Source organism: Hippocampus bargibanti, linkage group LG16 (genome assembly GCF_051943395.1).
Source record: "Hippocampus bargibanti isolate YZ-2025 linkage group LG16, ASM5194339v1, whole genome shotgun sequence".
Classification (NCBI taxonomy): domain Eukaryota; kingdom Metazoa; phylum Chordata; class Actinopteri; order Syngnathiformes; family Syngnathidae; genus Hippocampus; species Hippocampus bargibanti.
This window is the reverse complement of record NC_142749.1, coordinates 17,388,101-17,416,068: the sequence shown is the minus strand read 5'-3', so window position 1 is coordinate 17,416,068 and position 27,968 is coordinate 17,388,101. Positions and strand designations below refer to the sequence as shown.

At 37.5% G+C, this 27,968-nt stretch overlaps 1 protein-coding gene across 3 annotated transcripts in view; it reads left to right on the top strand.

The window, feature by feature from the left end:
- The window catches only part of sgcd (sarcoglycan, delta (dystrophin-associated glycoprotein)), a 132,790-nt gene that overhangs the window by 88,166 nt on the left and 16,656 nt on the right, over window positions 1-27,968 (top strand). For all 3 annotated transcript variants that reach the window (XM_089017485.1, XM_089017484.1, XM_089017486.1), the window contains 4 exons: window positions 9,419-9,598; window positions 19,672-19,773; window positions 21,209-21,296; window positions 23,171-23,290. In XM_089017485.1, the coding sequence (XP_088873611.1) occupies window positions 9,419-9,598; window positions 19,672-19,773; window positions 21,209-21,296; window positions 23,171-23,290 (490 nt within the window). The remainder of the gene's footprint in view (window positions 1-9,418; window positions 9,599-19,671; window positions 19,774-21,208; window positions 21,297-23,170; window positions 23,291-27,968) is intronic.

Here is a 27,968-nt window from a genome sequence, read left to right as displayed (position 1 = left end):
GAGGGGACCGATTCAAGTCTGGAATCTTGATCCGGTCCAGTTTTTAAAGCTTGATTGATAATATACAGTCAAACCTGTTTTTTTTTAACCATAATCCATTCCAGAAACATGTTATTTAAACCAATTAGGTCAAAACATTTACCATTATTGAACAATACAAACACGCCTGCTCACAATGGAATGCTTGTTTGTGACTGTAAAGTGTCCTTGAGACCTTTGAAAGGCACTTGAAAATTACATGTATTATTATTATTATTATTATTATTATTATTATTATTATTATTATTACACAAGGATAATGCATTGGTCCCAATGAGACGCAACACCAGGAAGTGATGTATAAGGAAACTGGATGGGTAGTCGAGTGGTGCGTTCAGGTGTGCTCAGTTAAATCGACAACCCGTGAGTAGCGGCAGCCACACGCGCCAGCGTTCACTCAACCCGGAACTAACTCAAATAGATAGAAAGCTAGCTAATAGATATAATAATAATAATAATAATAATAATAATAATAATAATAATAATAATAATAATGATAATAATAATAATTCCTTTATAAGCACCTTTTGAAACTTTCAAGGTCACTTTACAGTCACAGGATACAGTCGCTAATAGATATTTACCTAGACAGCTAGATAGGTCAACGATAGCTAGCTGGATAGCTAGCGAGCCAGCTAGACAGCTAATAGATAGCTAATAGATAGCTGATAGTTAGGTAGCTAGCTAGTATATAGCGCTTAAATAACCTTTTTGGGTGTTTTGTATTTTTGTTAGCATTTGTCTTCATTTATCAATGTTCTTTTTTTCCTTATTATTATTATGACATATATATTTTTTTGTGTGTCGTGAGTCTTTTTGTTAGCCTTCGGCGTCTTCCCGAACACTTTTTTTGCGCATCTATCAAAGCTCATTTATGGCCTGCTCGGACTTTTAGTCAATAAAGTTGTGAAAAAAAGAAATAATGGCCAATTGACGCCTGGGGGAATGGACATGTTCTCATTGTCCGGGTATTCATAACCACGATATCGGCGAGTCCATTAAGCTAATGGAGACAAAGGGGACGATTTGCCCCCTTTTGTACCGACGACCATGGCGGACGGCGAGAACCGACGGCGTCCATTGGGCGAAAGAGTTGGGATGCCTGCCGTCTCGTTATCCCGTTTCATTGCGACGGCTTCGGATTATCGATTACAAGGGTAGAAAGACCGTGCCTGCGAAATCAATCCTCAATTAGCTTCTGCGTCAAAATATGTGTCATCGACTACAGTCGCCTTCAGGATCTTTGTTTAGAAGCGTTTTCGGTTCTGGGTCTGATACCCGAATGAAGCCGCCTAGCAGCTGTCGTTTGAGTACCCCCCCCCCTCCAAAAAACAAAAAATAGACTACATGGGGCCTGCCCGCGTGTTTTGCATTCTGCCTCGCCCCTCCTAGCGCCGCTATTTGCTATTCATTTTCTATCTATTAGCTCGCTACCTAGCTGGCTATCTATTTGCTATCCATTTGCTATTTGTCTAGCTAGCTAGCTATGGAGCTGGCTATTTATTAGCTATGTGGCTGTCTAGCTTGCTATCTATTAGCTCTCTGTTAGCTATTATTATTATTATTATTATTATTATTATTATTATTATTATTACTATTATTATTATTACACCCGAAAACCACCGTCGTGCCCTCACTAGCGCAAGTCACTGTCAGTCAACCCCGCCCCACTCTCCCTGCCGTATTTTACAATCGGAATACTTTGATGGCGAAAAACAATAAATTAGCATGCTATCTAGTAGCGCAGATAGCCTCCCGGTGCTAAATAGTCTCACCAAAATGCCTCTTGGTACTTGGACTTAATGTGTCGTCGTCATATTGGGATCAAAAAAAAATCATAAAGTTTTCCAGGCTGCTTGATCCTCATTAGCTAGCGAGCTAACTATCCGTAGTTAGTTATTTACAGTAGTTTGTTGGTTAATTAGTTGACTGGCTATCTAACCAGCAGGTTAGTTAGTTAGTTTGTTAGTGGGTTAGTTCGTTAGCTAAGTAGCTCGCTAATTAGATAGTTAGTGGAACAGTTAGTTAGTTTGTTGGTTCATTGGTCAGTTCTTTAGTTCTTTAGTTATTTACTTAGTTAGCTAGTAAGCTAGCTAGCTAGCTGGTTGTTTGTTTTGTAGTTTGCTATGTTGGTTCTTTAATTATTTTTGCATCTGTGCTGACATTCTGCTTGGCATGTTGAGCTCGCGGTTAGCGAGTCTGTTACCCGCTAACCGTTGTTATTTATAGTAGTTAGCCGGTGAATTAGTTGACTGGCTAACTAACATGTTAATTAGTTGGTTGGTTGAGGGGTTAGTTGGTTAATTAATTAATTTGTTTGTTATTTCGTTATTTAGTTCATTAGCTCTTTAGTTAGTTTGGTCGATCGTTCGTCAGCTAGCTAGTTAGCTAACTAAGTGTCTCATTTGGTTAGTTATTTAGTTGGTTGTTAGCTAGCTAGCTAGTTAGTTACCTAGTTAGTTAGTTAGTTAGTTAGTTAGTTAGCTAACTAATTGTCTTACAATAATGGACACAAAGTCATCGTGACGTAGACTATGAGCCAGATATCAAACATCTGCAAAAAAGGAAAAAAAATGCTTTCCACTTGATTAAAATTCTAAACGGCTTTTTTTTTATGTGTGAGCGTTTATGACGGCGTTGATTTATGATTTTGTTTCCCATCTCGGCAAATATCGTCGGCGGGTCGCCGCGTCGTCATCTCAAGGTTGCACTTTGCAAGTCGGCCATGTTGCCCGATTGACCTTTGTGGCACACGTTGAATAAAGGCGCGGCGTGAGTCACAAACAAGTTCGGAAATCTGAATCACAAAACCTTTATTCGTCCCACAATGGGGACATTTGCAAATAAATAAATGAAGTCAAAGCGGGAAGTCAAAAAAAATGACACTGCGATGGTTCGCCCCTGGAGGTGACACGACATGGCACTTAAGCGGCCATTTTGTACAACTTTTTCGCCCCGAAGCTGTTAAAGTTACATGACAGCTGCCTGAAAATGCGTCAAAACAAGTCTCAAAATGGATGTCGCTTTTTTTGCAAAATAACGCTGTTAAATATTACACCGAAATGAACGTCTTTTATTTATGTTATAAGTTACTGTTGCAATCTTTTGTGCTTTTCGGGAAGGCAGTTCTCTTGATAAATCCCATAATTCACACGCCAGCCAACTCAATGCGCTCCAATAAATAAATAAATAAATAAATAAACATAAAATAAATAACTGGACCGTCTGACTTCCAGAACGGCGGTGGAGATAAAACAAGCCAGACAGCCCCGGGAGTTGTCCTATTAACGGTTCATTTGGGATTTGTGGAGTTTGTATAAAATTCATAAATAAATGAACAAACCAACAAAAAAAATAAATAAATACACAAATAAATAAATAGACAGATAGATAAACAGACAAATCAATAAATAAACAGATTGAAAAATAAACAACTATATTAGTAGAACAATAAACAGCCAAATAAATAAATAGACAAATAAATAATAAACTGATTAAGTTTAAGATTCGTTGGTTATCATGTAAGCTAGCTTGCTAGCTGGTTATTTGGTTTGTTGTTTGTTTGGTTGGATCTTTCATTATTTTTGCATCTGTGCTTGTCAGCATGTTAAGCTAGCAAGTTAGCAAGTCTGCCTGATTTTGTTGCCTCAAGACATGATTAATCAATGATGGCTTTGACCGATTCCAATAAAGTCCTTTTGGAAAACCCCCCAAACAGGGAATCCTTTCTTGTGAAACAAGGCGACATTTCCCTCCATCCCGTGTCGAGGATATTTGTAGAGACTCACTTCAGCCCACCTCAAGTTCAAAAATAGCTGACAAATCCTCCTGGCTCCCATGGTCGAGTACCCCTGACCTCCCCCGTTGGCTAGAAATACTCTTGGGTGCGAGTGGGTGGTCACAAGTGTTCGGCAGAGCTACTTCCAAAGCACAACTGTGAAAAATTGGAAGGGTGGGTTGAGAAAACAATCAATTGTCTGTCGGTGAAGGCTTTGAACGCAGGCTTACGAGTCGATAGACGAGAAAACTTGGATTCCTTGTAATGTATTCCTAATCCGCCGCTCGTGCAGGAAATGTTTTTTGTTTGTTTGTGAGTGCTAAATAGCTTAAGGCGTGCTCGTCTGTAGCTTGGCTAATGATGACGACAAGAGATAAACGTAAGCTCTGGATGGTGTCGCGTTTCAGGGAAAATAAATAAACAAATAAATAAATAAATACAAGCTGAGGCTGAACTTGGATCATAAACCTGCACAATGGACATCCAACCATCCATTTTCCAAACGGCATATCCGGAGTGGAATCGCTTGTAATTTTAATTGAGAAAATGTTTTTTTTTATTCTCCCCGCCCCCTACATGTCAAAGCCTTAATCCTGGACTGATTAGTTAATTGTTTATTTTGGGTTTTGTATTTTGTACGTTTAATTTTTTCGTTTGTTATTTCTTATTTGTTATTCTTTTTTTTTGTATGTTGTATTTTGTGGTTTGTATTTTTTTTCATTTTTTCATTTCATTTTATTTTGTATTTTTGTATTTATTTTTTATTTTTTTGTATTTTGTATTTTTTATTTTGTGTTTTTTATTTTGTATTATTATTTATGTATTTATATATTTTTGTATTTTGTATTATTATTTATGTACTTTTGTATTTTGTAATTTGTATTTTGTATTTTTTGATTTTTTGATTTTTTTTTTTTGATTTTTTGATTTTTTGATTTTTTTTGATTTTTATTGATTATTTTGATTTTTTTGTAATATTTTTGTGGTTTTTATTTTATTTTATTTTTTATTTTTTGATTTTTTTTATTTTTTTTGATTTTTTGATTGATTTATTCATGTATTTTAATTTTTTGATTTATTGATTATTTTGATTTTTTTTTAATATTTTTGTGTTTTTTATTTTATTTTTTATTTTTTTATTTTTTTTTTTTTTTTTTTTCTTTATTTTTTTTTTTTTTATTTTTTGATTTTGTATTTTTTATTAGTTGTAAAAATGTTTATGTTAATTAACTTTTCGGAATTGAACTATTGGGGCCAATAAACCAGAAATTCCAGATTTTGTCCAAAATATTGAGATTTTTTATTTTCGTTTTAATGTATTTATTTTATTTTATTTTAATTTAGTACATTTTATTTTAGTTGAAATCAGTGCCTTTTTTAATTTTTTTTTTTGGGGGGGAGGTGGTTATTTAGCATTGTTTTTTATATTTAATATTTTTTTTTTGCCATGTTTATTCACCCAGAACACCGTCGTGCCATTCTATTTGACATTAATCAAATTCCTACCATAAAAAGATAATTTAATGTTTGCTTTTTTTTTTCCATCATTTTTGTCCCACTGCGAGATTAATACATCGGCGTCCTTTTTTTTCTCCTCTTTAAAAAAAAAAAAAAAAAGATTTAAAGGCCAATTTCCTCGCCGCGCCTCATTTGCTATTCAACGGCGATTAATTAGTGATACTCGCCAAAGTGTTTGTTGTGAGCGGCCCCGTCACATTCAAGGAGCATTTTATTTAAGGCTTTTTTTTTTTCTTTTTGAGCGTGAAAAGCATCGCTTTGGCTCCGAGGAATTACGCGGCGGCGACGTTAACGATCAAGATGTGACTTGATATTAATCGCACAAGGCTACGGTGAAATTAAATGTTTCGTTTACTCCATGGTCGCGCTTAAACCCCCCGGGACAATCGCACACTTTTAAATGAAAAATGATACTTTCAAACGACGGCAATGGTGAGTCAACATCGCTTGCCCCGAAGAGAGACAGCGGCGCAAAATTGCTTTTCTGTTTATTCTCTCTATTTTTTTTTCCACATCCCCCGCCCCCCCAAAGCCCCTCCTGCACCTCTTTGCATTCACCTCACGGTGAGAGGCTAACATCTTAATCACAATTGTGTCATGAAGCGTAAACGCTCATGTGCTCGACGCCGCGATGCTAGCCTCCGGTGAGAAAAGTAAAAAAAAAAAAAAAAAACTCAACGTTAAAGTTGTTCTGCGACAATCTGTTGAATTTAATACGGTATAAAAAAAAAAACATTAAAAATAGGATAAATATAGCACTAGCACAAGAGTTATTTAACCACGCCCACTAAGAAGTAATGTGGGGTTCCCCCTGGATCTGTCGTGAGTCCAATGTTGCGATGTAACGATATCCAAATGTCACCATATGATGATATTTTATTTATTTATTTATTATGTATTGATTTATTTATTATGTATTTATTTATTTGTGTATTTATCTATTTATAGCGACGCTAGCTTTGAAAAGGAAGCCACAACAACTTTGTGTTGTCATATTATTTGTTATTTAGTTGGTTTTTTTTTTTTTTTTTTTTTTTTTTTTTACTTTATATTACTTCCGGGTTGAGTGAACGCTGCCGCGTGTGGCTGTCGCTGCTCACCCGTAGAATAAAATATGCCAATCCAATCCAATTGTGGGGAAGTTATCTGAAAACCGCCATACATCCAGACCCGCTCGTAGTTCATTTGACCACCAAACCTGTTCCTGGTAAAATGTTTAAATCATCCAATTGCATTTCTATAATGGATTGGTTTGCCGTACATTGTCCACGGTTATGAAGCGCCGATGGCTGGCGGCCATTTGCCCAGTATGGCCGCCGAGGGGTTGCGGCCATTGGCAAGGGCGGTTCTGCCTGGTACGGGTCCACGTGCAGTTCATAGAAGGCTCAAACCGGGCACTGTTTGGTACTCTAAAGCGGCCAATAACATTTTGGAAAAGCTCAATTATCCGTGTAATCAGAATTGTACATTTTTGCCTCTAATTTGCTTTTTCCTCCGCATTTTTTGTCATAGTGGTCTTCTTTCAGCCTGATACATGACTTATTTATTTTCTGGTCTTTTCAGGAGAGCCTTTGAATAATAGCCTGTTACACTGAATAATTTAGTGAGACAAAAACGGCAATGAAATTTGATTATCGCCAGCGCAAGTTATTTTTAACACTTGTTTTTGCGCCGATGTCACTCCCGAAATAGTCTGCCAAGTCGTTTTGATCCCTCTCTAGGGTGGAGAAGCAATTCGTATTAATGTCTGTCTGCTATTCAAACGTTATTTTTAGAGTTTAATTATGAATTTGTGAGCGTAAAACACATTTGTAATCAGAACTAGACGTTTTCTGATGCTAAACTAACAATATGCTAACGCTAGAGTAACGTCATGCTGACCATGAAAAACACCGCTAGGTTACGATTATGTATTTGTGACCGTAAACTAAATTTGTAATCAGAACTAGCCGTTGTGTGACGCTAAACGGGCAATATGCTAACGCGGAAGTAAAGTCACGCTCACCACAAAAAAACAACGCTAGGCTACGATGTTGTATTTATGACCGTAAATCGAATTTGTAATCCGAACTAGCCGTTGTCTGATGCTAAACGGACAATATGCTAACGGGGAAGTAAAGTCATGCTTAGTGCGAAAAATACCGCTAGGCTACAATTATATATTTGTGACCATAAACCAAATTTGTAATCAGAACTAGCTGTTTTCAGATGCTAAACGGACAATATGCTAACGGGGGAGTAAAGTTATGCTTACCGTGAAAAACACCGCTAGGCTACGATTATATATTTACGACCGTAAACCAAATTTGTAATCAGAACAAGCCGTTGTCTGACGCTAAACGGGCAATATGCTAACGTGGGAGTAAAGTCATGCTTACCACGAAAAATACCGCTAGGCTACGATTATGTATTTGCGACCGTAAACCAAATTTGTAATCAGAACTAGCCGTTGTCTGATGCTAAACTGACAATATGCTAACGTGGGAGTAAAGTCATGCTTACCGTGAAAAATACCGCTAGGCTACGATTATATATTTGCGACCGTAAACCAAATTTGTAATCAGATCTAGCCGTTGTCTGATGCTAAACGGGCAATATGCTAACGCGGAAGTAAAGTCATGCTTACCACGAAAAATACCGCTAGGCTACGAATAGGAGAACAATCGAATGAAAAACTGTAAGCGGAACTGACCTAGCACTTATCCCGACGCTCGAGTTAGCTTATCGCGCGGCGTTGTTGCCTTCAAAACACCGTTTGCCGCCGCGATGGTAAATCCCGTCGTCTTTCTTCCCGTTTTCTTCCGATGAGCCTTGAGTGAAGCGGGTCTCAAGAGGCGACGGGGAAAACGACTCGAAACAAATCCCAAGGAAATGAAACTGCCAAGGTGGAAGCCTGCTGCGAATAATCGGAATTTTCATTGCTAGCTTTACTCTGCCACCTGCTGATTTCCCTCCCGTCCGCTAGCCCGGGATGTCAAAATAAAATCCGCGCCGTAATCGGAAAGAAAACACGACGGTTAGTCGGCGGCCGCGGCTGCCTGTCTTCTGCTATTTGTTTCAGTTAGCCGCTAACGCGCCCGCTTGTCAAAAGTCATTTAATAGCCTTTGCAAAGGCAAAGGACGGCAAATTGTGTTTTAGCCGCTAAGGTGCTACGACCACGCGTCAATTGCCTCGTCGTCGTAGTCAGACAATTAAAGTCGTCGTCATTCGCTATCGGACGCCGTTGATGCGGATCAGTTTTTCTGTGGGTGAGCAGCGGCAGCTGCACGCAACAGCGTTCACTCAACCCAAATAAAATAGTAAGACAAATAGATAGAAAGCTAGCTAACAAGCCAATAGATAGCTAATAGCCAGCCAGCTAGATAGCTAGCCAGCCAGCCAGATAGCTAGCATACGGTATTAAAGAAAAGACAAAGAATTGACTTAGCACAATATAGACAAATAGATAGAAAGCTAGCTAGCAAGTCAATAGATAGCTAATAGCTAGCCAGCTAGATAGCTAGCCAGCCAGCCAGATAGCGATCACAATCCGTGCGAAAAGTCTCGAGAAGAGTTCCGGTCAAGTGGAATTTTATTTTGAAATCAGTTCAATAAAACATTTTTTTGGCCTTGGCCATAATATCATTCCTATTTTTTAATTAACATTATACATCGCTGGAACACAAATTTTATTTTATTTTTTTGCCACAATGCTCTACAACAACAAAAAAACATACAGTGATACCTCAGCTCACGAACTTAATTGATCACCAGAAAGTGTGTGTAAAGCGAAAAGTGTGTATTCCAAACGTTCTTTTCCCATAGGAAACAATAAAAATGAGAATAATCCGTTCCCAGGTCCCCATAAAACATAATTTTCGACTAAATAAGCCTTAAAACTACACAAATATACATTATTTTATGTATAATAAATGTGCTATTGTATTGTAATGAAAGAAATGAACTGTACTGTATAATAAAGTCGTTTTATTGACCTTTGTGATGGTTGTTGATGTAGTTGCCATGCTTTGTCTGCGATAATACCCTCACTCACACTGTCCCCTGCTAGCCGCTTTTACCTTCCTTTTGTGGTTTCTCGGCAGATGACCCAAGAACAGTGCAGTCATAGGAAAAATGTCCAGAGTTCGGAGCAAGTGTACAAAGTGGGAATCTACGGCTGGAGGAAACGTTGCCTTTACTTTTTCGTCCTGCTGCTGATGATCCTCATCCTGGTCAATTTGGGGCTCACCATTTGGATCCTCAAAGTTATGAACTTCACAATCGTAAGTCACTTTTGCTTATAAGCTACCAACGTCCTTGCGCTGAATATCAGCCACCGCAATCTTATTTTTAAAAATAATATATTTTATTTCAAAGCTATCAAAGCTAACTCGTGGACATACTGTCAATGGCCAGCTGGCTATTAGCTATTTAGCTGGCTAGCTATTTGAGTCAGGAAACATATTGGCTATCTAGCTGGCTAGCTTTGTATTAGCTATCGAGCGATGTATTAGCTAGCTAGCTTTCTATCTATTTGATTTATTCCGGGTTGAGTGAATGCTGGCGCGTGTGGCTGCCACTGCTCACCCACAGAAAAATGTATCCTGTGACTGTAAAGTGACCTTGAGAGTTTTGAATGGCGCTTATGAATTAAATGTATTATTATTATTATTATTATTATTATTATTATTATTTACGTATTTTGTTGTAAAGTCAGGAATTTGCATCATGTCCAACCCCCGTTACACAGGCGAGATTAAAAGAGACCAATCGTTGGCTTGTCATTCGACATATGTCACATATGTCCTTGTCACCGATGGCGGCTTTGGACATTTTGGCCTCCTTTCGAACATGCAGGCTGACATATTCAAAATAGTTTAACTGTGTTGAAAAGTTAGGATTTTTGTTTTAATTCCCTGACGGAATACATTTTTTGGAGATGGATACACTACTAACTAAAAATGACACTAAAATATCTTTTTTAATTCAAAACTTTTTTTAAGTGATTTTTGGTACATTAAAAAAGTAACACTTTTTTAATACCAAAAATGTCCCTAAAAATAACAAAAAAATGAATAATAATAATAATAATAACAATAATAGAAAAAATAACACTTTAATTTCAAAAATACAATGTAAAATAACAATAAAAAAAATAATAATAATAAATATTCCATATTCCAAATTCCTTGTGTGTTCTACATACTTGGCAATAAAGATGATTCTGATTCTGATTCTGATTCTGATATTTAAGAATAATGATGATAAGAATAATAATACTAATATTTAATTATTAATAATAATAATAATAATAATAATAATAATAATAACAGAAAAATTTACCATTTTTATTCCAAAAATACAATGTAAAATAATAATAATAATAATAATAATAATAATAATAATAATAATAATAATAATAGACGAAAATAACACTTTAATTTCAAAAATACAATGTATTATAATAATAATAATAATAATAATAATAATAATAATAATAATAATAATAATAATAATATAAAACAGAAATATTAACACTTTTTATTCAAAACATACAGTGTAAAATAATAATAATAATAATAATAATAATAATAATAATAATAACAATAATAATAATAATAATAACATAGAAATTAATCACTTTAAATATTTTTTTCAATATATTTAATTCCCTGAAAATTGCAGATGAACATTTTAGTGTCATTGACATTGATTTTTAATTTTTTAAACATTAAATTAAAACCCGCTACACCCACATGAAACAGCCACCTGCTTGACACCAACAAATCCCAGATACAATCTTTGACTTGTCACTTGTCACCTGGGGGGGGGGGGGGGGGGAAGAGCGTGGCTGGAAACGACGACGCCCTTGTCTCCGCGAATGCATTCGGAATGTTTTGCCTTCTTACCGATGCGCCAGCCGACATATTAAACCGTCATGGCGCCTCACATGTGCCACGACAAAGTGTTGCCTGATTTATGGAGATCGCATATTAAAGCCCCGCTGTGAAGTGGACCTCATGTTTTATTCAAAACTACCGCCGCCGTGTGTGTGTGTGTGTGTGTGTGTGTGTGTGTGTGTGATGGCATGTTCTGTCTGCGTGTGTGTATGTGCGTATCACGCTTTTGTAGTATGTGAGTCATCATCGGCGCGGTGGATTACAGCGAGGCAAGACAGATGGGTTGAGAAAAGTCGGCGAAAAAAAAAGCCAGAGGCGCGAAACCCGAGTGGAATCTCAACCGGCGCGATTCGTGCACAAAGCGCGTCCGTTCATTCAATTGATATTAGTCGTTTCCAAAAAAAAAAAAAAAGCATAATCGTAGATATTTGGAGTCAGAAATCAGGTTGAAAGAGAACAAAACGATATTGACTTGACAGGAAAGAAATAAAATAGGTGCAATATTATGCTGGCGGGAAAAAAGTGGGGTTAACGTGTAAAACGCCAACCAGGAAGTTGCTTTTGCAAAGTACGTAACGCGGTCAACCGCCTTGACTTTCTGTTGTTCTCTTTTCCAACTTTTACACTTGACTCTTAAACTCATTTACTGCCATCCACAAATGTATTCGGGAATTGGAAATATGACGTGGAGCGCCATTCCTGGATTTGTTCGGGTTTTGGTTTTTCTAGCAAGGTGTGCCAATAAAGATAAATCGAAAATGAAAAATCAGAAATCAGAAATCAGAAATCAGAAATCAAATTTCAAAGTTCAAATTTCAAAAATTAAATTTCAAATTTCAAATTTCAAATTTCAAATTTCAAAATTCAAAATTCAAAATTCAAAATTCAAAATTCAAAATTCTAAATTCAAAATTCAAAATCAAAAATCAAAAATCAAAAATCAAAAATTTTAAATTTTAAATTTTAAATTTTAAATTTTACATTTTAAATTTTAAATTTTAAATTAAAAAAAAACAAAAAATTAAAAAATAAAAATTAAAAACTAACAACTAACAATTAACAAATAACAATAAAAAATTTAATAAAATACAAAATACAAAAATAAAAATAATTTATTTGTTTTTTTAAATTTAAACCTTTTTAAGCGAAAATGAACACTTATTTATTCCAAAAATATAAATTAAAAATAATAATAATCATAAAAATAACATCTTTTTTTGGCATATTTTCTGGCAGTCAATGAGTTGTGGGACGTAAGAGTCCATTCATCACCTTCATTTTATTTTTAACTTATGTCGCTAAAACCCGAATTATTATTACTATTATTATTTTTATTTTTTTGGATGTTGTATCCGGCTAAAAAGACGTGTTGCGCAAGACCCACCAGATGAAGCAAAAAAAAAACACAAGAAACTGAAATCCGAAGTCATTTGTCAGCACAGCAGGAACAGATAAGATCCTTGAATTCTCACACATTTCCAGTCAAGGTGGAAATGTCAACCTTTTTTTTATTTCCCGCCCCCTTTGAACCCCCCCCCCCCCCCCCAACGCCACACTCCTCCCCCCCCACCTCTCAAACGACTCGCTAGCCGCAGAATTGGCTGCCGGCGGCGTTAAATCTCTGAGATTGGAGCTACAATGCTCTCATTTGAGGCAATTAAGAGGCCATTTTTTCTCTTTCTCTCTCTAAGCCACTCAAACCCCCCCCCCAAGCACCCCCCCCCACCCCACAGCTTTTGGCAAAAGGTCAGCAGGGATGACCTTAAAAGGAACCCGGGGATGGTAAATTGGGGAATATAATATTATATATAATATAATAAATATAATATACAATTAAAAAAGCAACGTTTGCTTTGTTTGTTTTTTTTTTTTTTTAACAATTGACGTGCAATTGCTGCTGTTACAGAACGGAGGCGCTAATGAGACTTAGCGATTCCATTCAAAGCAACGAGGAAGACAAAAGTTGGACAAATAATAATCATCATCATCATCATCATCATCATCATCATCATCATCATCATCATCATAATCATAATCATAATCATAATAATAATCATAATAATCATAATAATAATACATTTTATTTTTAATAATAATAAATTAGATTTCTGAATAAATATACACAAATAAATACACACAAATAAATAAATAAATAAATACTTCCATCCAGACATCTATCCAGATAGACAGACAGACAGGCAGACAGACATAAATGGATAAATAAATAAATAAATAAATAAATAAATAAATAAATAAATAAATAAATAAATGCATACATACATTGATACATACATACACACTAACACAGCGAAATAAATAAATACAGTAAATAGCGCTCTTGATTTTCAAGGAGGCTTTTATTTCCCATAGGAGAGCGCCGTGGGTCATGTCGCACACCCCCCCACACAGTAACACGGTGGCGACAGCGGCCATTCTCCAGCCGATGAGCCATAAAAACAATAAAGCGCGTCCAATTACGCCCAAGTAATGACTTAATCATCCAGAGCTTAATCGCTACACTTTGACTCCATTTATTCATAAGAGTGCGGGGTTGGCGACTTCATCCCCGGTCGCCATATTGAGGGCGAGACCGAGCGCCGCAAATTGTAAACATCGGCTTTCGCAGTGACGAAGAAGTAAACAGAAATCAAGAGCCAAGATGGTGGCTCAGTTGCACTCATATAAGTGAAGTATAAGGAAGCTGGATCGGTAGTCGAGCGGTGCCTTCGGTGCGCTCAGTTAAATCGACCACCCGTTTTCGGTTTCAAACCGAGGCATAAAAAAATAAACATAAAAAAGTGGTTAAAAACCAAATTGGTTGAGGACCAAGACGTTCGAAAACTCAGGTTTGACTGTACAGGTAACATCCGACTTACGACAGGTTCGACTTACGACCGACCACCCATACTTACGACCACGACCTCCAGACCCTATTTTAACATTTTTAATTATTCGCCTGGCACCGCAACGCGCTAGCAGGCCGGCAACGCGTACAACAATTTTGGCCAGCCAGCCAGCATTTCACGCTCGCACAGCAATCGACCGTGTGATTGCACCAGAAGGGGAGGGGCTTAGGTGTCATTTAGCTTCCGAGTCTCTATTCAACATTTTGAATGGATTTCGACTTACGACCATTTTGACTTACGACCGTTTGGTCGGAACGGAACTCGGTCGTAAATCGGATGTTACCTGTATACATATTCATATGTTAACGAGGAAGCTAACGGAAAAAAATCTGAAAATAGAAGTCCCACTTCCCCCCCGTTTTTTACAATGCCCGCTTTTTCATCGCAACGCTTGTTCCAACTTTAATGCCAGCTATAAACCCTCCGCCATCATTGATGAATGAATATTTTAAAGTCGGAAGGTAAAAAAAAAATGCCTTGTCTTCCGCCGCGGTTGGCGCCTTAGGCAAGGTGGGAAAGAGTTACGAGGCGTTGCAATTAGCAGTCCGTGCTTGGCACGGAACCTTTCGGCTTCTCCTGGAAGGCGAACGACAAGAACAGCTGAACTTTATTACGGGAGGTTAACCGGAGGCACTTGACATGGTGGCCGCCACATTAAATAACTTCCAATGGGATCGGTGCAAGTTACAAGCGGGTTGTGCGCACTTATGCAAACCGTTTATTTTTCAGAAAGAAAACCATGCAAAGCAGCGAATTGGCATTAATGGCGGAAACTGTTTTCAAATTATTCATCTTTGTCAAACTGGTCGCAGGAAGAGGGTGGGGGGGGGGTGTAGACTTTTGCAACTTGCCATTTCCATTCAGGCAAAAGACCGCGTCATGAAAGCACGTCATCCCGAGCGATTTGCATAAACGGCCCCGCCTCCCGCTTCCCCCGTTCCTGCGCCGTCGTTTTCCGCCCCTTCGTTTTACGCCGCGACCGTTCGTCCCTTCGCCCCAATCTACCTCTACGCCTTTATCGCTCTTTCTTTCTCTCTCGTTGTGCCTGATCGTTCATTCTCAAGCTGTAGACCCCCCCACCAACCCCTCCGCACCGTCGCCGCCCGCCATTTCTCCTTCTCTAATCCCATTGATGGATGACACGGGACGGCGGCGAGGACAATCTCCAAGCTAATTCCGCTGATAGCCATCGTGTAGCGCTGAGTAACTGCTACCTTTTCGCCGCCGCTTGCTTGTCACTCGTGATTGGTCGAATAGCCTGTTAGCTTTGCGCTGGCGGGCTAGGAAACGTAGGCTGAAAGAGATACGCGTCCGTTGAAACGTTGTTATGAACCTTCAAAATAAAGGATGGGGTAGAGGGGGGCGGGCTAAAGATGACCGTCGCAGGCTTAATAACAGAAACAACGTAGCCGTGACAGTCGCTAGCAGACAACACACCGCTGCTCCGTTTTTTTTTTTTTTTCGCTAACAGATGGCGTCTCGATTTAGATAGAAAGGCAATTTCCAGTCGACGAGGAATGTTTTGCCGATTTGAAATGGGGGTTATAAGTGGAGAAGCTAGAGATGGGTATCTTAGAGCTCCTGACTGCTAGGTAGGTCACTTCGAAAGTGGATGATCAAACTTGAGGACTTTCCTGTCACAAAATGGACACTAGTTGGACTGCGGTGGGAGCTGACTGACTGAATTAGCTTGAAGTCGAACGCTAAATGAGACGGGCAGTACGCAAGAGCAGTTTTGAAAGTGACATAGCGGCAATGAGTCAACAATTCAGACGTAGCTGAATTGTTTTGTTGTAATTTTTTTTGTTCCTTAAACTTTATAGTCTCCCTGTACCTGCAAACACAAGTACCGCTAGTAACGCGGAGTTATGTTTGACCAGTTAGCTAAAATGTTTGACCCGTTAGCTAAATTGTTTGACCCCATTAGCTGAAAGGTTGAACCAGTTAACTCAAATGTGTGACTCGTTAGCTAAAATGTTTGACACGTTAGCTCATAAAATATTTGACTTGTTAGCTAAATTGTTTGAACGGTTAGCTAAAATATTTGACCCATTAGCCAAAACGTTTGAGCCCTTTAGCTGAAATGTTTAACCAGTTAGCTCAAATGTTTGACTCGTTAACTAAATTGTTTGACTCATTCCCGTTAGCTAAAATGTTTGTCCCCGTTAGGTGAAATGATTAACCAGTTAGCTAAAATGTGTCACCCATGAGCTAAAATGGTTCACACTGTTAGCTAAAATGTTTGGACCATTAGGTAAAATGTTTGACTCGTTATCGAAACTGTTTAACTCGTTATCTAAAATATTTGACCCATTAGCTAAATTGTTTGAACTGTTAGCTAAAATATTTGACCTGTTAGCTGAAATGTTTGACCTATTAGCTAAAATATTTGACCCCGTTGGCTTTTGACACATTTGCTAAAATGTTTGACCCGTTAGCTAAAATGTTTTACCTGCTACCTAAAATATTTGACATGCTAGCTAAAAATCTTACCCTGTTAGCTGAAATAATTCACCCCGTTAGCTTAAATGGTTGACTCGTTAGCTAAAATGTTTGACCCATGAGCTAAAATGTTTGACAATGTTAGCTATATTGTTTGGACCATTAGCTAAAATGTTTGACCCATTAGCTAAATTGTTTGAACCGTTACCTAAAATGTTTGACACCGTGAGCTAAAACATTTGACCCTTTAGCTAAAATGTTTGACCCGTTCGCCAAAACGTTTGACACGTTCGCAAAAATGTTTTTTTCCGTTAGATAAAATATTTGACCCGTTAGCTAAATCGTTTGAAACATTAGCTAAATTGTTTGTACCGTTAGCTACAATAATTTTACCCGTTAGCTAAAATGTTTGACCTGTTACCTAAAATGTTTGATCCCGTTAGCTAAAACATTTGACCCATCTGCTAAAATGTATGACCCGTTAGTTAAAATATTTGACCTGTTAGCTAAAAAGTTTGGCTCATTAGCTAAAAATTTGATCCAATAGCATAATTGTTTGAACCGTTAGTAAAATATTTGACCCGTTAGCTGAAATATTTCACCCATTAGCTGAAATATTTGACCCGTTAGCCAAAACGTTTGACCCGTTAGCTAAAATGTTTGACCCGTTAGCTAAAATGTTTTACCTGCTACCTAAAATATTTGACATGCTAGCTAAAAATCTTACCCTGTTAGCTGAAATAATTCACCCCGTTAGCTTAAATGGTTGACTCGTTAGCTAAAATGTTTGACCCATGAGCTAAAATGTTTGACAATGTTAGCTATATTGTTTGGACCATTAGCTAAAATGTTTGACCCATTAGCTAAATTGTTTGAACCGTTACCTAAAATGTTTGACACCGTGAGCTAAAACATTTGACCCTTTAGCTAAAATGTTTGACCCGTTCGCCAAAACGTTTGACACGTTCGCAAAAATGTTTTTTTCCGTTAGATAAAATATTTGACCCGTTAGCTAAATCGTTTGAAACATTAGCTAAATTGTTTGTACCGTTAGCTACAATAATTTTACCCGTTAGCTAAAATGTTTGACCTGTTACCTAAAATGTTTGATCCCGTTAGCTAAAACATTTGACCCATCTGCTAAAATGTATGACCCGTTAGTTAAAATATTTGACCTGTTAGCTAAAAAGTTTGGCTCATTAGCTAAAAATTTGATCCAATAGCATAATTGTTTGAACCGTTAGTAAAATATTTGACCCGTTAGCTGAAATATTTCACCCATTAGCTGAAATATTTGACCCGTTAGCCAAAACGTTTGACCCGTTAGCTAAAATGTTTGTTTCCATTCGCTAAAATGTTTGACCTGTTAGCTAAAATGTGAGGAGGATGTAGCTTAGCCATCCTTGAATGTTTTCATTTTAGCCTGTTCGAAAATGACATGGTGGCTCTTCTTGACAGTTTATGGAGCCCCCAAAAACTTCCAAATAATGTTTTGGGCCTGAAAAAAACCCTAAGCTAAGTCTCACGCTAAAAGGTAGCGCCGAATGTGAAAGTCTTTCTCATTGGTCGCCTTCCTTTTTTTTTTTGTGCTTCCATTTCCATCGTAATTTGTTGGAAATTTGTTGCTTTTGTCGACTGCTGTATTTTTAATGTCGGGATTCATTTCCCTACGGGCTTCCAGACGTTTATATTAGCTTTAGCGTCGGCTTCGCCATGCAGGGCTTGATGCATATCGACGCCGGCACTCAATAATAGCCTGAGTGCTTTGTATTATTGATAAGAGGGTCTCGGCGTACCTCCGAAAGACATCGAAAAGGAAGACGAAGGAGAAGGATGATGAATGCTCACGGACGACGAGGGCGGCGGAGATACAAGATGTTACCTTGGCGTCCACGTTACTCGTCTGTCGCCAATCAATCTGAGCGCTAGCGCGACACGCGCAACGTCCCCGTCAGCTTCCGTGGTGACGGCGGCGGCCATGATCGATGGCCGCCGTTGCTCGCGGTTGATGTCTTTTCAAACGTGAAAAATTCCAAGATTCAAACTTCTCCTAAAAAGTCACATTTTGGAGAATTTTGGTAAAAATTATAGAAATAATAAATAAATAAATAAATGAAGAAAGAAAGAAAGAAAGAAAGAAAGAAAGAAAGAAAGAAAGAAAGAAAGAAAGAAAGAAAGAATCCATTTCATTTCTAACCGCCTTTCAAAACTCTCAAGGACACTTTACAGTCACAGAATATTTTTTTCTGTGGGTGAGCAGCGGCAGCCACACGCGCCAGCGTTGACAAATACATAAATACATAAATTCATAAATGCATAAATACAAATAAAAATAAAAATAATAAATAATAAATAATAAATAATAAATAATAAATAATAAATAATAAATAATAAATAATAAATATTTTGTATTTTTCAGCTTGTCTGTTTTTCTGGTTTTCAATTTTTCAATTTTTCAATTTTTCAAACTTTCAGTTTTTCAGTTTTTCAGTGTTTCAGTTCTTCCATTTTTTTCAGATTTTCTGTTTATTTATTTATAAATAATAAATAATAAATATTTTGTATTTTTCAGCTTGTCTGTTTTTCTTTTTTTCAATTTTTCAGTTTTTCAGTGTTTCATTCTTCCATTTTTTTCAGATTTTCTGTTTATTCATTTATAAATAATAAATAATAAATATTTTGTATTTTTCAGCTTGTCTGTTTTTCTTTTTTTCAATTTTTCAATTTTTCAGTGTTTCAGTTTTTCCATTTTTTTCTGATTTTCTGTTGATTTATTTATTCACCTGCCTTGATCTCCATGAGCACCCTTAGAACCCGTGGAGTAGGAGCGTTGGAGAAAAACATTCCCCCCCGTCCCCCTCCCCATATTGTCGATGTCTTGTCTTTACACTGATCTTGCAGGTGATGTAAACGAGAAAAAAAAAAGAAATAAAAAAGAAAAGACAGGATATCAAGCGCCTGGTTAATATCCTCTCTTGCGGTGTGTTTGTGTGTACGTGCGCACGTGTGTGTGTGTGTGTGAGAGCCGGATGTGTAAATGCATGAGTGACAAGGCGGGCGTCCATTTTAAACACAATGTGTGCCCATGTTTTTTTTTTTTTCGTGCAGGACGGCATGGGCAACCTGAGAATAACAGCGCAAGGCCTCAAACTGGAAGGGGACTCGGAGTTCCTACAGCCTCTTTATGCCAAAGAAATCCGGTCCAAACCGGTGAGTGTCTATCTTGCTTTATGACCACGCGTAGCTTAGAATAGCCAACCGTTTATTCGCAGATTCCATTAGAATTATTATTCCTGGAAGTAAACATGGCGTAACATTGAGCTCACTGCCAGACTTGTACAAAAATGTGTCTACTTCAGTGCCAGGGTTTTTGTCATTGTGACTCAAATTCTAGGAGCCACAGAATATGTTGAGTTTTAGGACTACATAAACATTCAATGAAACATAAGAAACTTTAGATTCCCTTCTTTCAACAGAATAAAAGAGTTAATTCCTAAGTTGTATGGGTCTGTAGTTATATGAGCTTGAAATGGGGGCGGATGTACAAAATACAATGCGATACATACACATTGGTTTATGAAGCACTTTACCAACAGCTGAAACTGGAAAAAAACGCTAACGTGAAAAAAAGGGGAATGCTGCCCCCTTGTAGAAAAGAAAAAAAAAACATTGCTAGAGGCCATGGCCAGCGCTTTATCGACACCCAAGCCAGAAAAAAAAAACAAATTCGGGAATGCCGCTCTACATCAAATTTCATATTTTCAAATCACAAATACAATTTTGAATGGCAGTGAATGAGTTCTTTGTATTTTAATGTAACATTTTTAATATTTTTTATTTTTTTTTTTTTTTTTTTTTTATTTTTTATTTTTTATTTGTTATTTGTTATTTGTTAGTTATTAGTTGTTAGTTGTTATTTTTTATTTATTTAATTTTTTATGTATTTAATTTTTTATTTATTATTATTTTTATTTTTATTTTTATTTTTATTTTTATTTTTATTTTTATTTTTATTTTTATTTTTATTTTTATTTTTATTTTTATTCATTTTATTTTGTATTTATTTTTATTTTTAGCTCATTTCCATTTCATCATCCCGTCACTCAATGCCGCAGCCTAAAATCTTTACATGAATACTTTTTTTTTTTTAAATAGGACACTTCTTTATCGAAATTGCTTGAATTTGAAAGAGTGATTCATGAACCAACGGAGGGCTAATTGGTCGCCCCGCATTTGAAGCGACATCCGATTGGCACCTCCTTTAGTTGTGACTCATTATGGTTTCTGTGTCATCGCAGAGGCATTTCAATTCGCAGAAATAAAACATTTCTCTTTGTGTTCTGTGAGAAACAATAACGAATGTGGACCCGTTTCTTTGGCAACTGGAAACGACAGGAATTCAGGAGCTGCCGCGTGCCAACCGTGTACGCTGAAACCTCAAGAAATTAGAGAGTGGGAGGGTCTGGGTCCTTTTACAGTTATGGTGAAAGTGTTAGTCAACATGTAAACATTGAAAAACAGTGGGCTAAGAGTTGACCCCTGAGGGACACCGCATGGTCTTTTTTTTTGTTTTGGGTCCCCACACTAACTTGTTTGTCTTATTAATGTATTAAATGCACATCTTTTGCGTTTTGTCCATCCACAGGGTCGCCCCTTGTACCTGCAGTCATCCCGAAACATATCGGTGAACATCGTCAACAGCAACAACCAGCCGCTCACGCAATTCGTAACAGGTACCACAAAAATATAAAAACATGTTTGAATTAACTCATTCAGTGGCAGACGATGTGCAAACAATTCTGGTATTATTATTATTATTATTATTATTATTAATAATTTAAATTTAAATTTTAGGAATAAAAAAGTGGTAATTTTTCATGTACCAATTTTCACTTTTTTAACAAACAAAAAAAATCAAATAATATCTTCTTGTAATTTTTTAAACAATTTCAAGTTAGGAAAAAAAATTGTAGAGTATGAATATCGGAAATGTAATCCTTCAGGGAATAAAAAAAAACTTCATTCACTGCTAGACGATGTGCAAAAATGGTAATTATTATTATTATTATTATTATTATTATTATTATTATTATTATTATTATTGTAACTCCTATTTTTTTAATAAAAAAAATGTGATTTTTTTCATGTACCGAATTACACTTTTTGTAACAATAAAAAAATCACAACATATTTCATATAATTAAAATAATATTACATTTATTATTTATTTATGTTTATTTTTTTTAATAAATAAGTATATTTTTCATGTACTAAATTTCACTTTGAAAAAAAAGTTTAGATTTTTTTTTTATTTAATTTTTCAGACAATTTCAAGTTCAAAAAAAATCTTAACTCACTCACTGCCAGATGTGCAAAAATGTGCCCTATCCAGTGCCAGGGTTTTTGTCATTGTCACTCGAATTCCAGGACCCACAGTATACTGACTTTTCGGACTACATCAACATTCAATACAGCGTTAGAAACCTCAGACACTCTTCTTTCATCCGAAAAAAATAGTTAATTCCTAAATTATATGGAGTTATCTGAGCTTGAAATGGGGGCAGATGTACAAAATACAATACAAATTGATTTTGCGCTAACAAAGCGCTAACATGGAAAAAAAGGGAAATGCTGCCCCGTTGTGGAAGGGAAAAAAAAAACATTGCCAGAGGTCTGACCAATGCTTTATCAGCACCCAAGCATGACAAAAAATATGACCTAATTTGGGAATGGCGAATTTTCAATTCCCGAATAAATTTTTGAATGACAGCAAATGAGTTAAAAATGTCTTTTTTCCAAATGCTGACGACACGCAGTGCAACGCCGGCACAAAAAAAGACTTTTCCTTTCTGATCTTTATGTTTGCAAACAGCATCAGTTTGTTTTGTGAGTCGTCGAAATATTTCAAAAGCCACTTTTATGTAAGACCTCACGCGCGCTGCTATGAAATATACATTTGAAGTTAATTTTTAAAAAAGAGTCAACCTGATAAAAGATGAATCTGCCCATGCCAAACGGAGCCGATTGCATTTTAGATCCGACTGTTACAGAAGTGTACACCTGGTGTAGATGTTTTCTTTTATTTTCTTCACACAAATCCCAGCGGAATTGGACAAGTCGGCATATCACTTAATCCTTCACGCGGTAGCGCGTCGCTTCTTTAATGCGCTGTCAGGTTCCCGCAAAATCCACACCGGCCGTAACTCTGCCGTCAACGTAGCGCTCTTACGCTAACAGAGACTCGCCGGTTGTACGAATCAATCGGTAGTAAACGTACACGCCGAGCGTCTTTGGCCTTGATACGCAAACGGGATGCGAGCGGCACACGTCAAGCCGCTTTCAAATACAGAGCGACGGATTTCACCGCGAGTGTCAATCAACTAACGTTTTTTTTTTTTTACGACTTTAGTGCACTGCGAAGGTTTGGCGGTCATCTTGCTGCTAAGAAACAAAGCTTTTGACTCCATTTTGGTGGGCGCTCATTTGCAATTTTGGTTTCTTTCCATTGAGTTAAGAGCAAGTGAAGCTAGCATAGCATTAGCATAAGGACAGCATATGACAATGCACAAAATCTATATATATGAAGCTTCTTTTTCTGTGTTTCTAGGATCCAACGGATTCAAAGCGCAAGGTAAAATGTTCGAGGTCAAATCCACATCGGGCAAACTCCTCTTCTCGGCCGATGAGCAAGAGGTGGTGGTGGGCGCCGAGAGGCTGCGCGTGATGGGTGAGTCTTTACGAAATTGTTTACAAAAATGAAACAATGCTGATGGTGGACGAAAACACTCAAAAACAAAATGGCTGTCTGCTTTTATTTTATTTTATTTTATTTTATTTTATTTTATTTTATTTTATTTTATTTTATTTTATTTTACTTGTTCTGTTTTATTTTATTTCATTTTATTTTATTTTGTTTTGTTTTGTTTTGTTTTGTTTTGTTTTGTTTTGTTTTGTTTTGTTTTGTTTTGTTTTGTTTTGTTTTGTTTTATTTTGTTTTGTTTTATTTTATTTTGTTTTGTTTTGTTTTACTTATTTAATTTTATTTAATTTTATTACTAAGTTATATTTTATTTTATTGTATTTTATGTTATTGTACTTCATTCTATTTTATTTTATTTTATTTTATTTTATTGTACGGTATTTTATTTTATTTTTTCCTGTTTCTCTTGCCTTCAGTTCTTTTCTTATATATTCACACACCTGTATGATTTCGGCCAATCACATTTCTCGCTCTGTGTTGCCGTGCCAGTCTAATCTGCCTCGACCCTTCAAAATAAATCGCGCTAAACTCATTAAACCTCAACATGTGCTCAACGCAATAAAAATAAACAGTGACGGTTGTGATATTCATGGCGAGGAACTACATTGAAGTGATTTGAGGCGTTCCTTTGCCGACATCCCAAGATGTTTACAAATCATTTAAGGAAGATTGTATCAGCAGGAAAATTGTTTGTTCAGCCAATCCGATTTCCAATTGATCGGTCCGGCCGACGTCAGCCTCATTTCATCTTTTGATTGATTGGTCTGAGCAAAATTGATTAGAGGCTACATGCTAATACGTTTTTATTTGGCGGCATATTGCGTTTTTGTCTCACGACCTCGCAATCTTTTGCCGAAATGTGGTCATCAGTCACGGTGTGCCTTTCACCGGACGTACGCTGATACCTTGGCGTACGAACTTAATTGGTTCCCAGACAGAGTGTGTAAGACGAAAGGTGTGTATCCCAAAAAATCATTTCCCATATGAAACCATTAAAATGAGAATAATCCGTTCCCAGCTCCCCATAAAACATACTTTTCTACTAAATAAGCCTTAAAACTACACAAAATATACCTTATTTTATGTATAATAAATGTGCTATGGTATTATAATTAAAGAAAGAAACTGTACTGTATAATAAAGTCATTTTATTGACCTTTGTGATGGTCGTTGATGGCTTGATGTAATGGAGTGGCCGGTTTCATCAGCATTAAACACTTGAGGAACGTAGCCTTCTTCTGTCACCATCTTGAGGAATGATCCCTTGTAGGTGCTTTCTCTGCAATAATTTTACCTAGTTCCTCATCTTTTGTGTTCTATTTAGCTTGGTTGATAGATTTTTGCATCAAGTGTACAGATGGCTTGTGGATGGTTGTTTGTGATGGTTGGTTGTGATAGTTGTTTGTGGAGCCTGATTGATGGGATATTTTAACCTTGCAGTCTACACTCTGCCTTTGAACTATCAAAGTTGAAACGAGTCAAAATTTCAGTGTTTTCTATCCATTTTGTCACTCACTGTCGTCTGCCTGTCTCTTTAATTTTTAAACCCCCCCCCCCTCACTGCTCCATTCTTGACCAATCATGTGGCTTTAACCGAAGACCGGGGGCGGGGAATAGAGGACAAAAACAGTCGGCTGCCATTTTGTTGTTACATGAACGGGCTGGTTTGCGAACGACACATCACTCATCGAGGCAGCTCCGTGTACGAAAAAAGTTCGTATGCCAAGGTAAAATGTTCATAAATTTAACGTTCGTTAACCGAAAAGTTCGGTAACTGAGGTATCACTGTAATGTGCTCATATTGAAGTCAAAATAGATTTTTGGGAAAAAAAACAAAGATCATAAAAAATGGTGACAGAATCTCCTTCCAGGCGTCGCCCGAGACAATTTGCCGGTCGCTTTTACAGATGGAAGAGATTACTCTGGTCGCTCATCTACATGCACTTAACAACCTTTGCAGTCATATTTGGTTAGCGTCAGCCGACTGGAAAGTAGCGCCGAGCCGCAGATGGCGAGGCGGAGATGGAGGGGCGGATAATTGGACGGACGTTGCATTGTTCCACTTTTTCAATCTCGGCCAACCGGGCTGCGCTTTGGACGCCGGGAGATTTATGCATTTTTTAAAAAAAAAATCATCTAAAAACGCTTCCCAGGGTGTCTGCGACTCATTCGCGAGTAGACCCGTTTTGAGGGAAATCGCACACAAAACATAAAGAGGGTGAAATGGTATTTTCACTCACGGTGGCAGCACTTCAATAAAAAGCCATCGGCACTTCAATTAGTTTCTAGCTATTTGTATATGTCTAGCTAGCTAGCTATTTGTCTCTTTCTAACTGGCTAGCTTGCGATTTGTTTCTGTCGAGGTAGATAGCTAGTAGTCTCTTTCTAGCTAGCTAGCTATTTGTTCCTGTTTACCTAGTAAGCTATTTGTCTCTGTCTATTTTGCTAGCTAGCAAGCTATTTTTCTCTGAAGCTAGCTAGTTGTTTGTCTCTGTCGAGCTAGCTCGCTATTTGTCTCTTTCTAGCTAGCTAGCTAGCTATTTGTATCATTCTATCGAGCTAGCTATTTGTCTCTATCTAGCTAGCTAGCTTGCTATTTGTCTCTGTTGAGGTAGATAGCTAGTAGTCTCTTTCTAGCTAGCTAGCTATTTGTTCCTGTTTACCTAGTAAGCTATTTGTCTCTGTCTATTTTGCTAGCTAGCTAGCTATTTTTCTCTGAAGCTAGCTAGTTGTTTGTCTCTGTCGAGCTAGCTCGCTATTTGTCTCTTTCTAGCTAGCTAGCTAGCTATTTGTATCATTCTAGCGAGCTAGCTATTTGTCTCTATCTAGCTAGCTAGCTTGCTATTTGTCTCTGTTGAGGTAGATAGCTAGTAGTCTCTTTCTAGCTAGCTAGCTATTTGTTCCTGTTTACCTAGTAAGCTATTTGTCTCTGTCTATTTTGCTAGCTAGCAAGCTATTTTTCTCTGAAGCTAGCTAGTTGTTTGTCTCTGTCGAGCTAGCTCGCTATTTGTCTTTTTCTAGCTAGCTAGCTATTTGTATCATTCTAGCTAGCTAGCTATTTGTCTCTATCTAGCTAGCTTGCTTGCTATTTGTCTCTGTTGAGCTCGATAGCTATTAGTCTCTTTCTAGTTAGCCAGCTATTTGTTCCTGTTTAGCTAGTTAGCTATTTGTCTCTATCTATCTCGCGAGCTAGCTAGCTAGCTATTTTTCTCTGAAGCTGGCTAGTTATCTTGCTATTTGTCTCTGTCGAGCTAGATAGGTATTAGTCTCTTTCTAGCTAGCTAGCTATTTGTCTCTGTCGAGCTAGATAGGTATTAGTCTCTTTCTAGCTAGCTAGCTATTTGTTCCGGTTTAGCTAGTTAGCTATTTGTCTCCGTCCATCTCGCTAGCTAGCTAACTATTTTTCTCTGAAGCTAGCTAGCTATTTGTCGTAGCGTAGCGGCGACGACTTCTCCCCGGAGTAGCGCTAGCCACCTCGGAATCGCTTCTTGTTACCAAAAGTAAGCGCTGCTCACTCATGCGGAGAGCTTCTTCTCCCCCTCCACTCCCCCCCTCCGTCGGAGATCAGCAGTGAGCGGATTCGTTCAAAGGAAAAGTCTCGGAATGGAGTGGCGGAAACGCGGGTGTTGAGGGAGAGGAGGGGGCGGGGGCACTTTGGAGTCACCTTCATGCTGAGGCTGAAGAGCGCAAAGGGGGTTTATTTACCTGACAAATGGCGTTACTTCCCGAGCGATCTTCTCTACTGCGGTTTTCACTTTGCCAAACTGGAACGAATTGGACGGACTGTCAAAGGCTCGGGATTGCTTTTACTCAACGCGGTGTGTTCTGCCAGCGCTTTTTTAAAAGAGTTTTGGCTTTTGTTGGGGAGTAACAAGAGTATCTGTTTCAAGCTGTTGAATTTTTGCCTTAAAGGACAACTGACGTCTCCGGACATGATGTGTCCATAATTTGTCAAATGTCTTCAAATATTATATATATATAAAATGTTCGCTATATATATATATTATATATATATTTTACGTTTTAAGACTCGCGCTGAATATTCCGGAAGTCTTCTTTTTGAGTTGGTGACGAGTCCGTACGTGACGTCAATGAAGCAACGCCCGTGACCGCCAATGGTCTGAAAATGACGTGTAGTACCAAAAACTGGCAGAAGAGGGCGACAAAGCTCCATGTAAGGAATTAATCAGCCCGTGGAAACGGGCTGATTAATTCCTTACACGGAACTTTGTCGCCCACTTCTGCCTCTTTTTGGGTGCAACATTTTCCACCCCTGATGCCTCAAAATGACACTAAATAAAATCTTTAATCGATTGCAAACATGTATGCTTTCTTCTTCAGAACTATTTGAATCATATTCATAACTGGATAAGTAACAAGAAAGCATCTTCTCCGAATCTGAAGCCATTGTTTTGATTCTCTAGCAATGCAAGACGTCTTGGCGTGACGTCACCAACTGGGGGCGGGACTTTCTGAAAATGCCCAATTCGCAGCTCAATTTTTTTGCTGATTTTAGACAAATGCAAAACATCAATAAAAATGACTTAAAGTGTCCCAAAACTACTTCAAAATGACCTTGGAGATGGTGAGTTTCAGAAGGTCCCGCCCCCTTGTTCGTGACGTCACAGCAGGACTTCCCGATCAC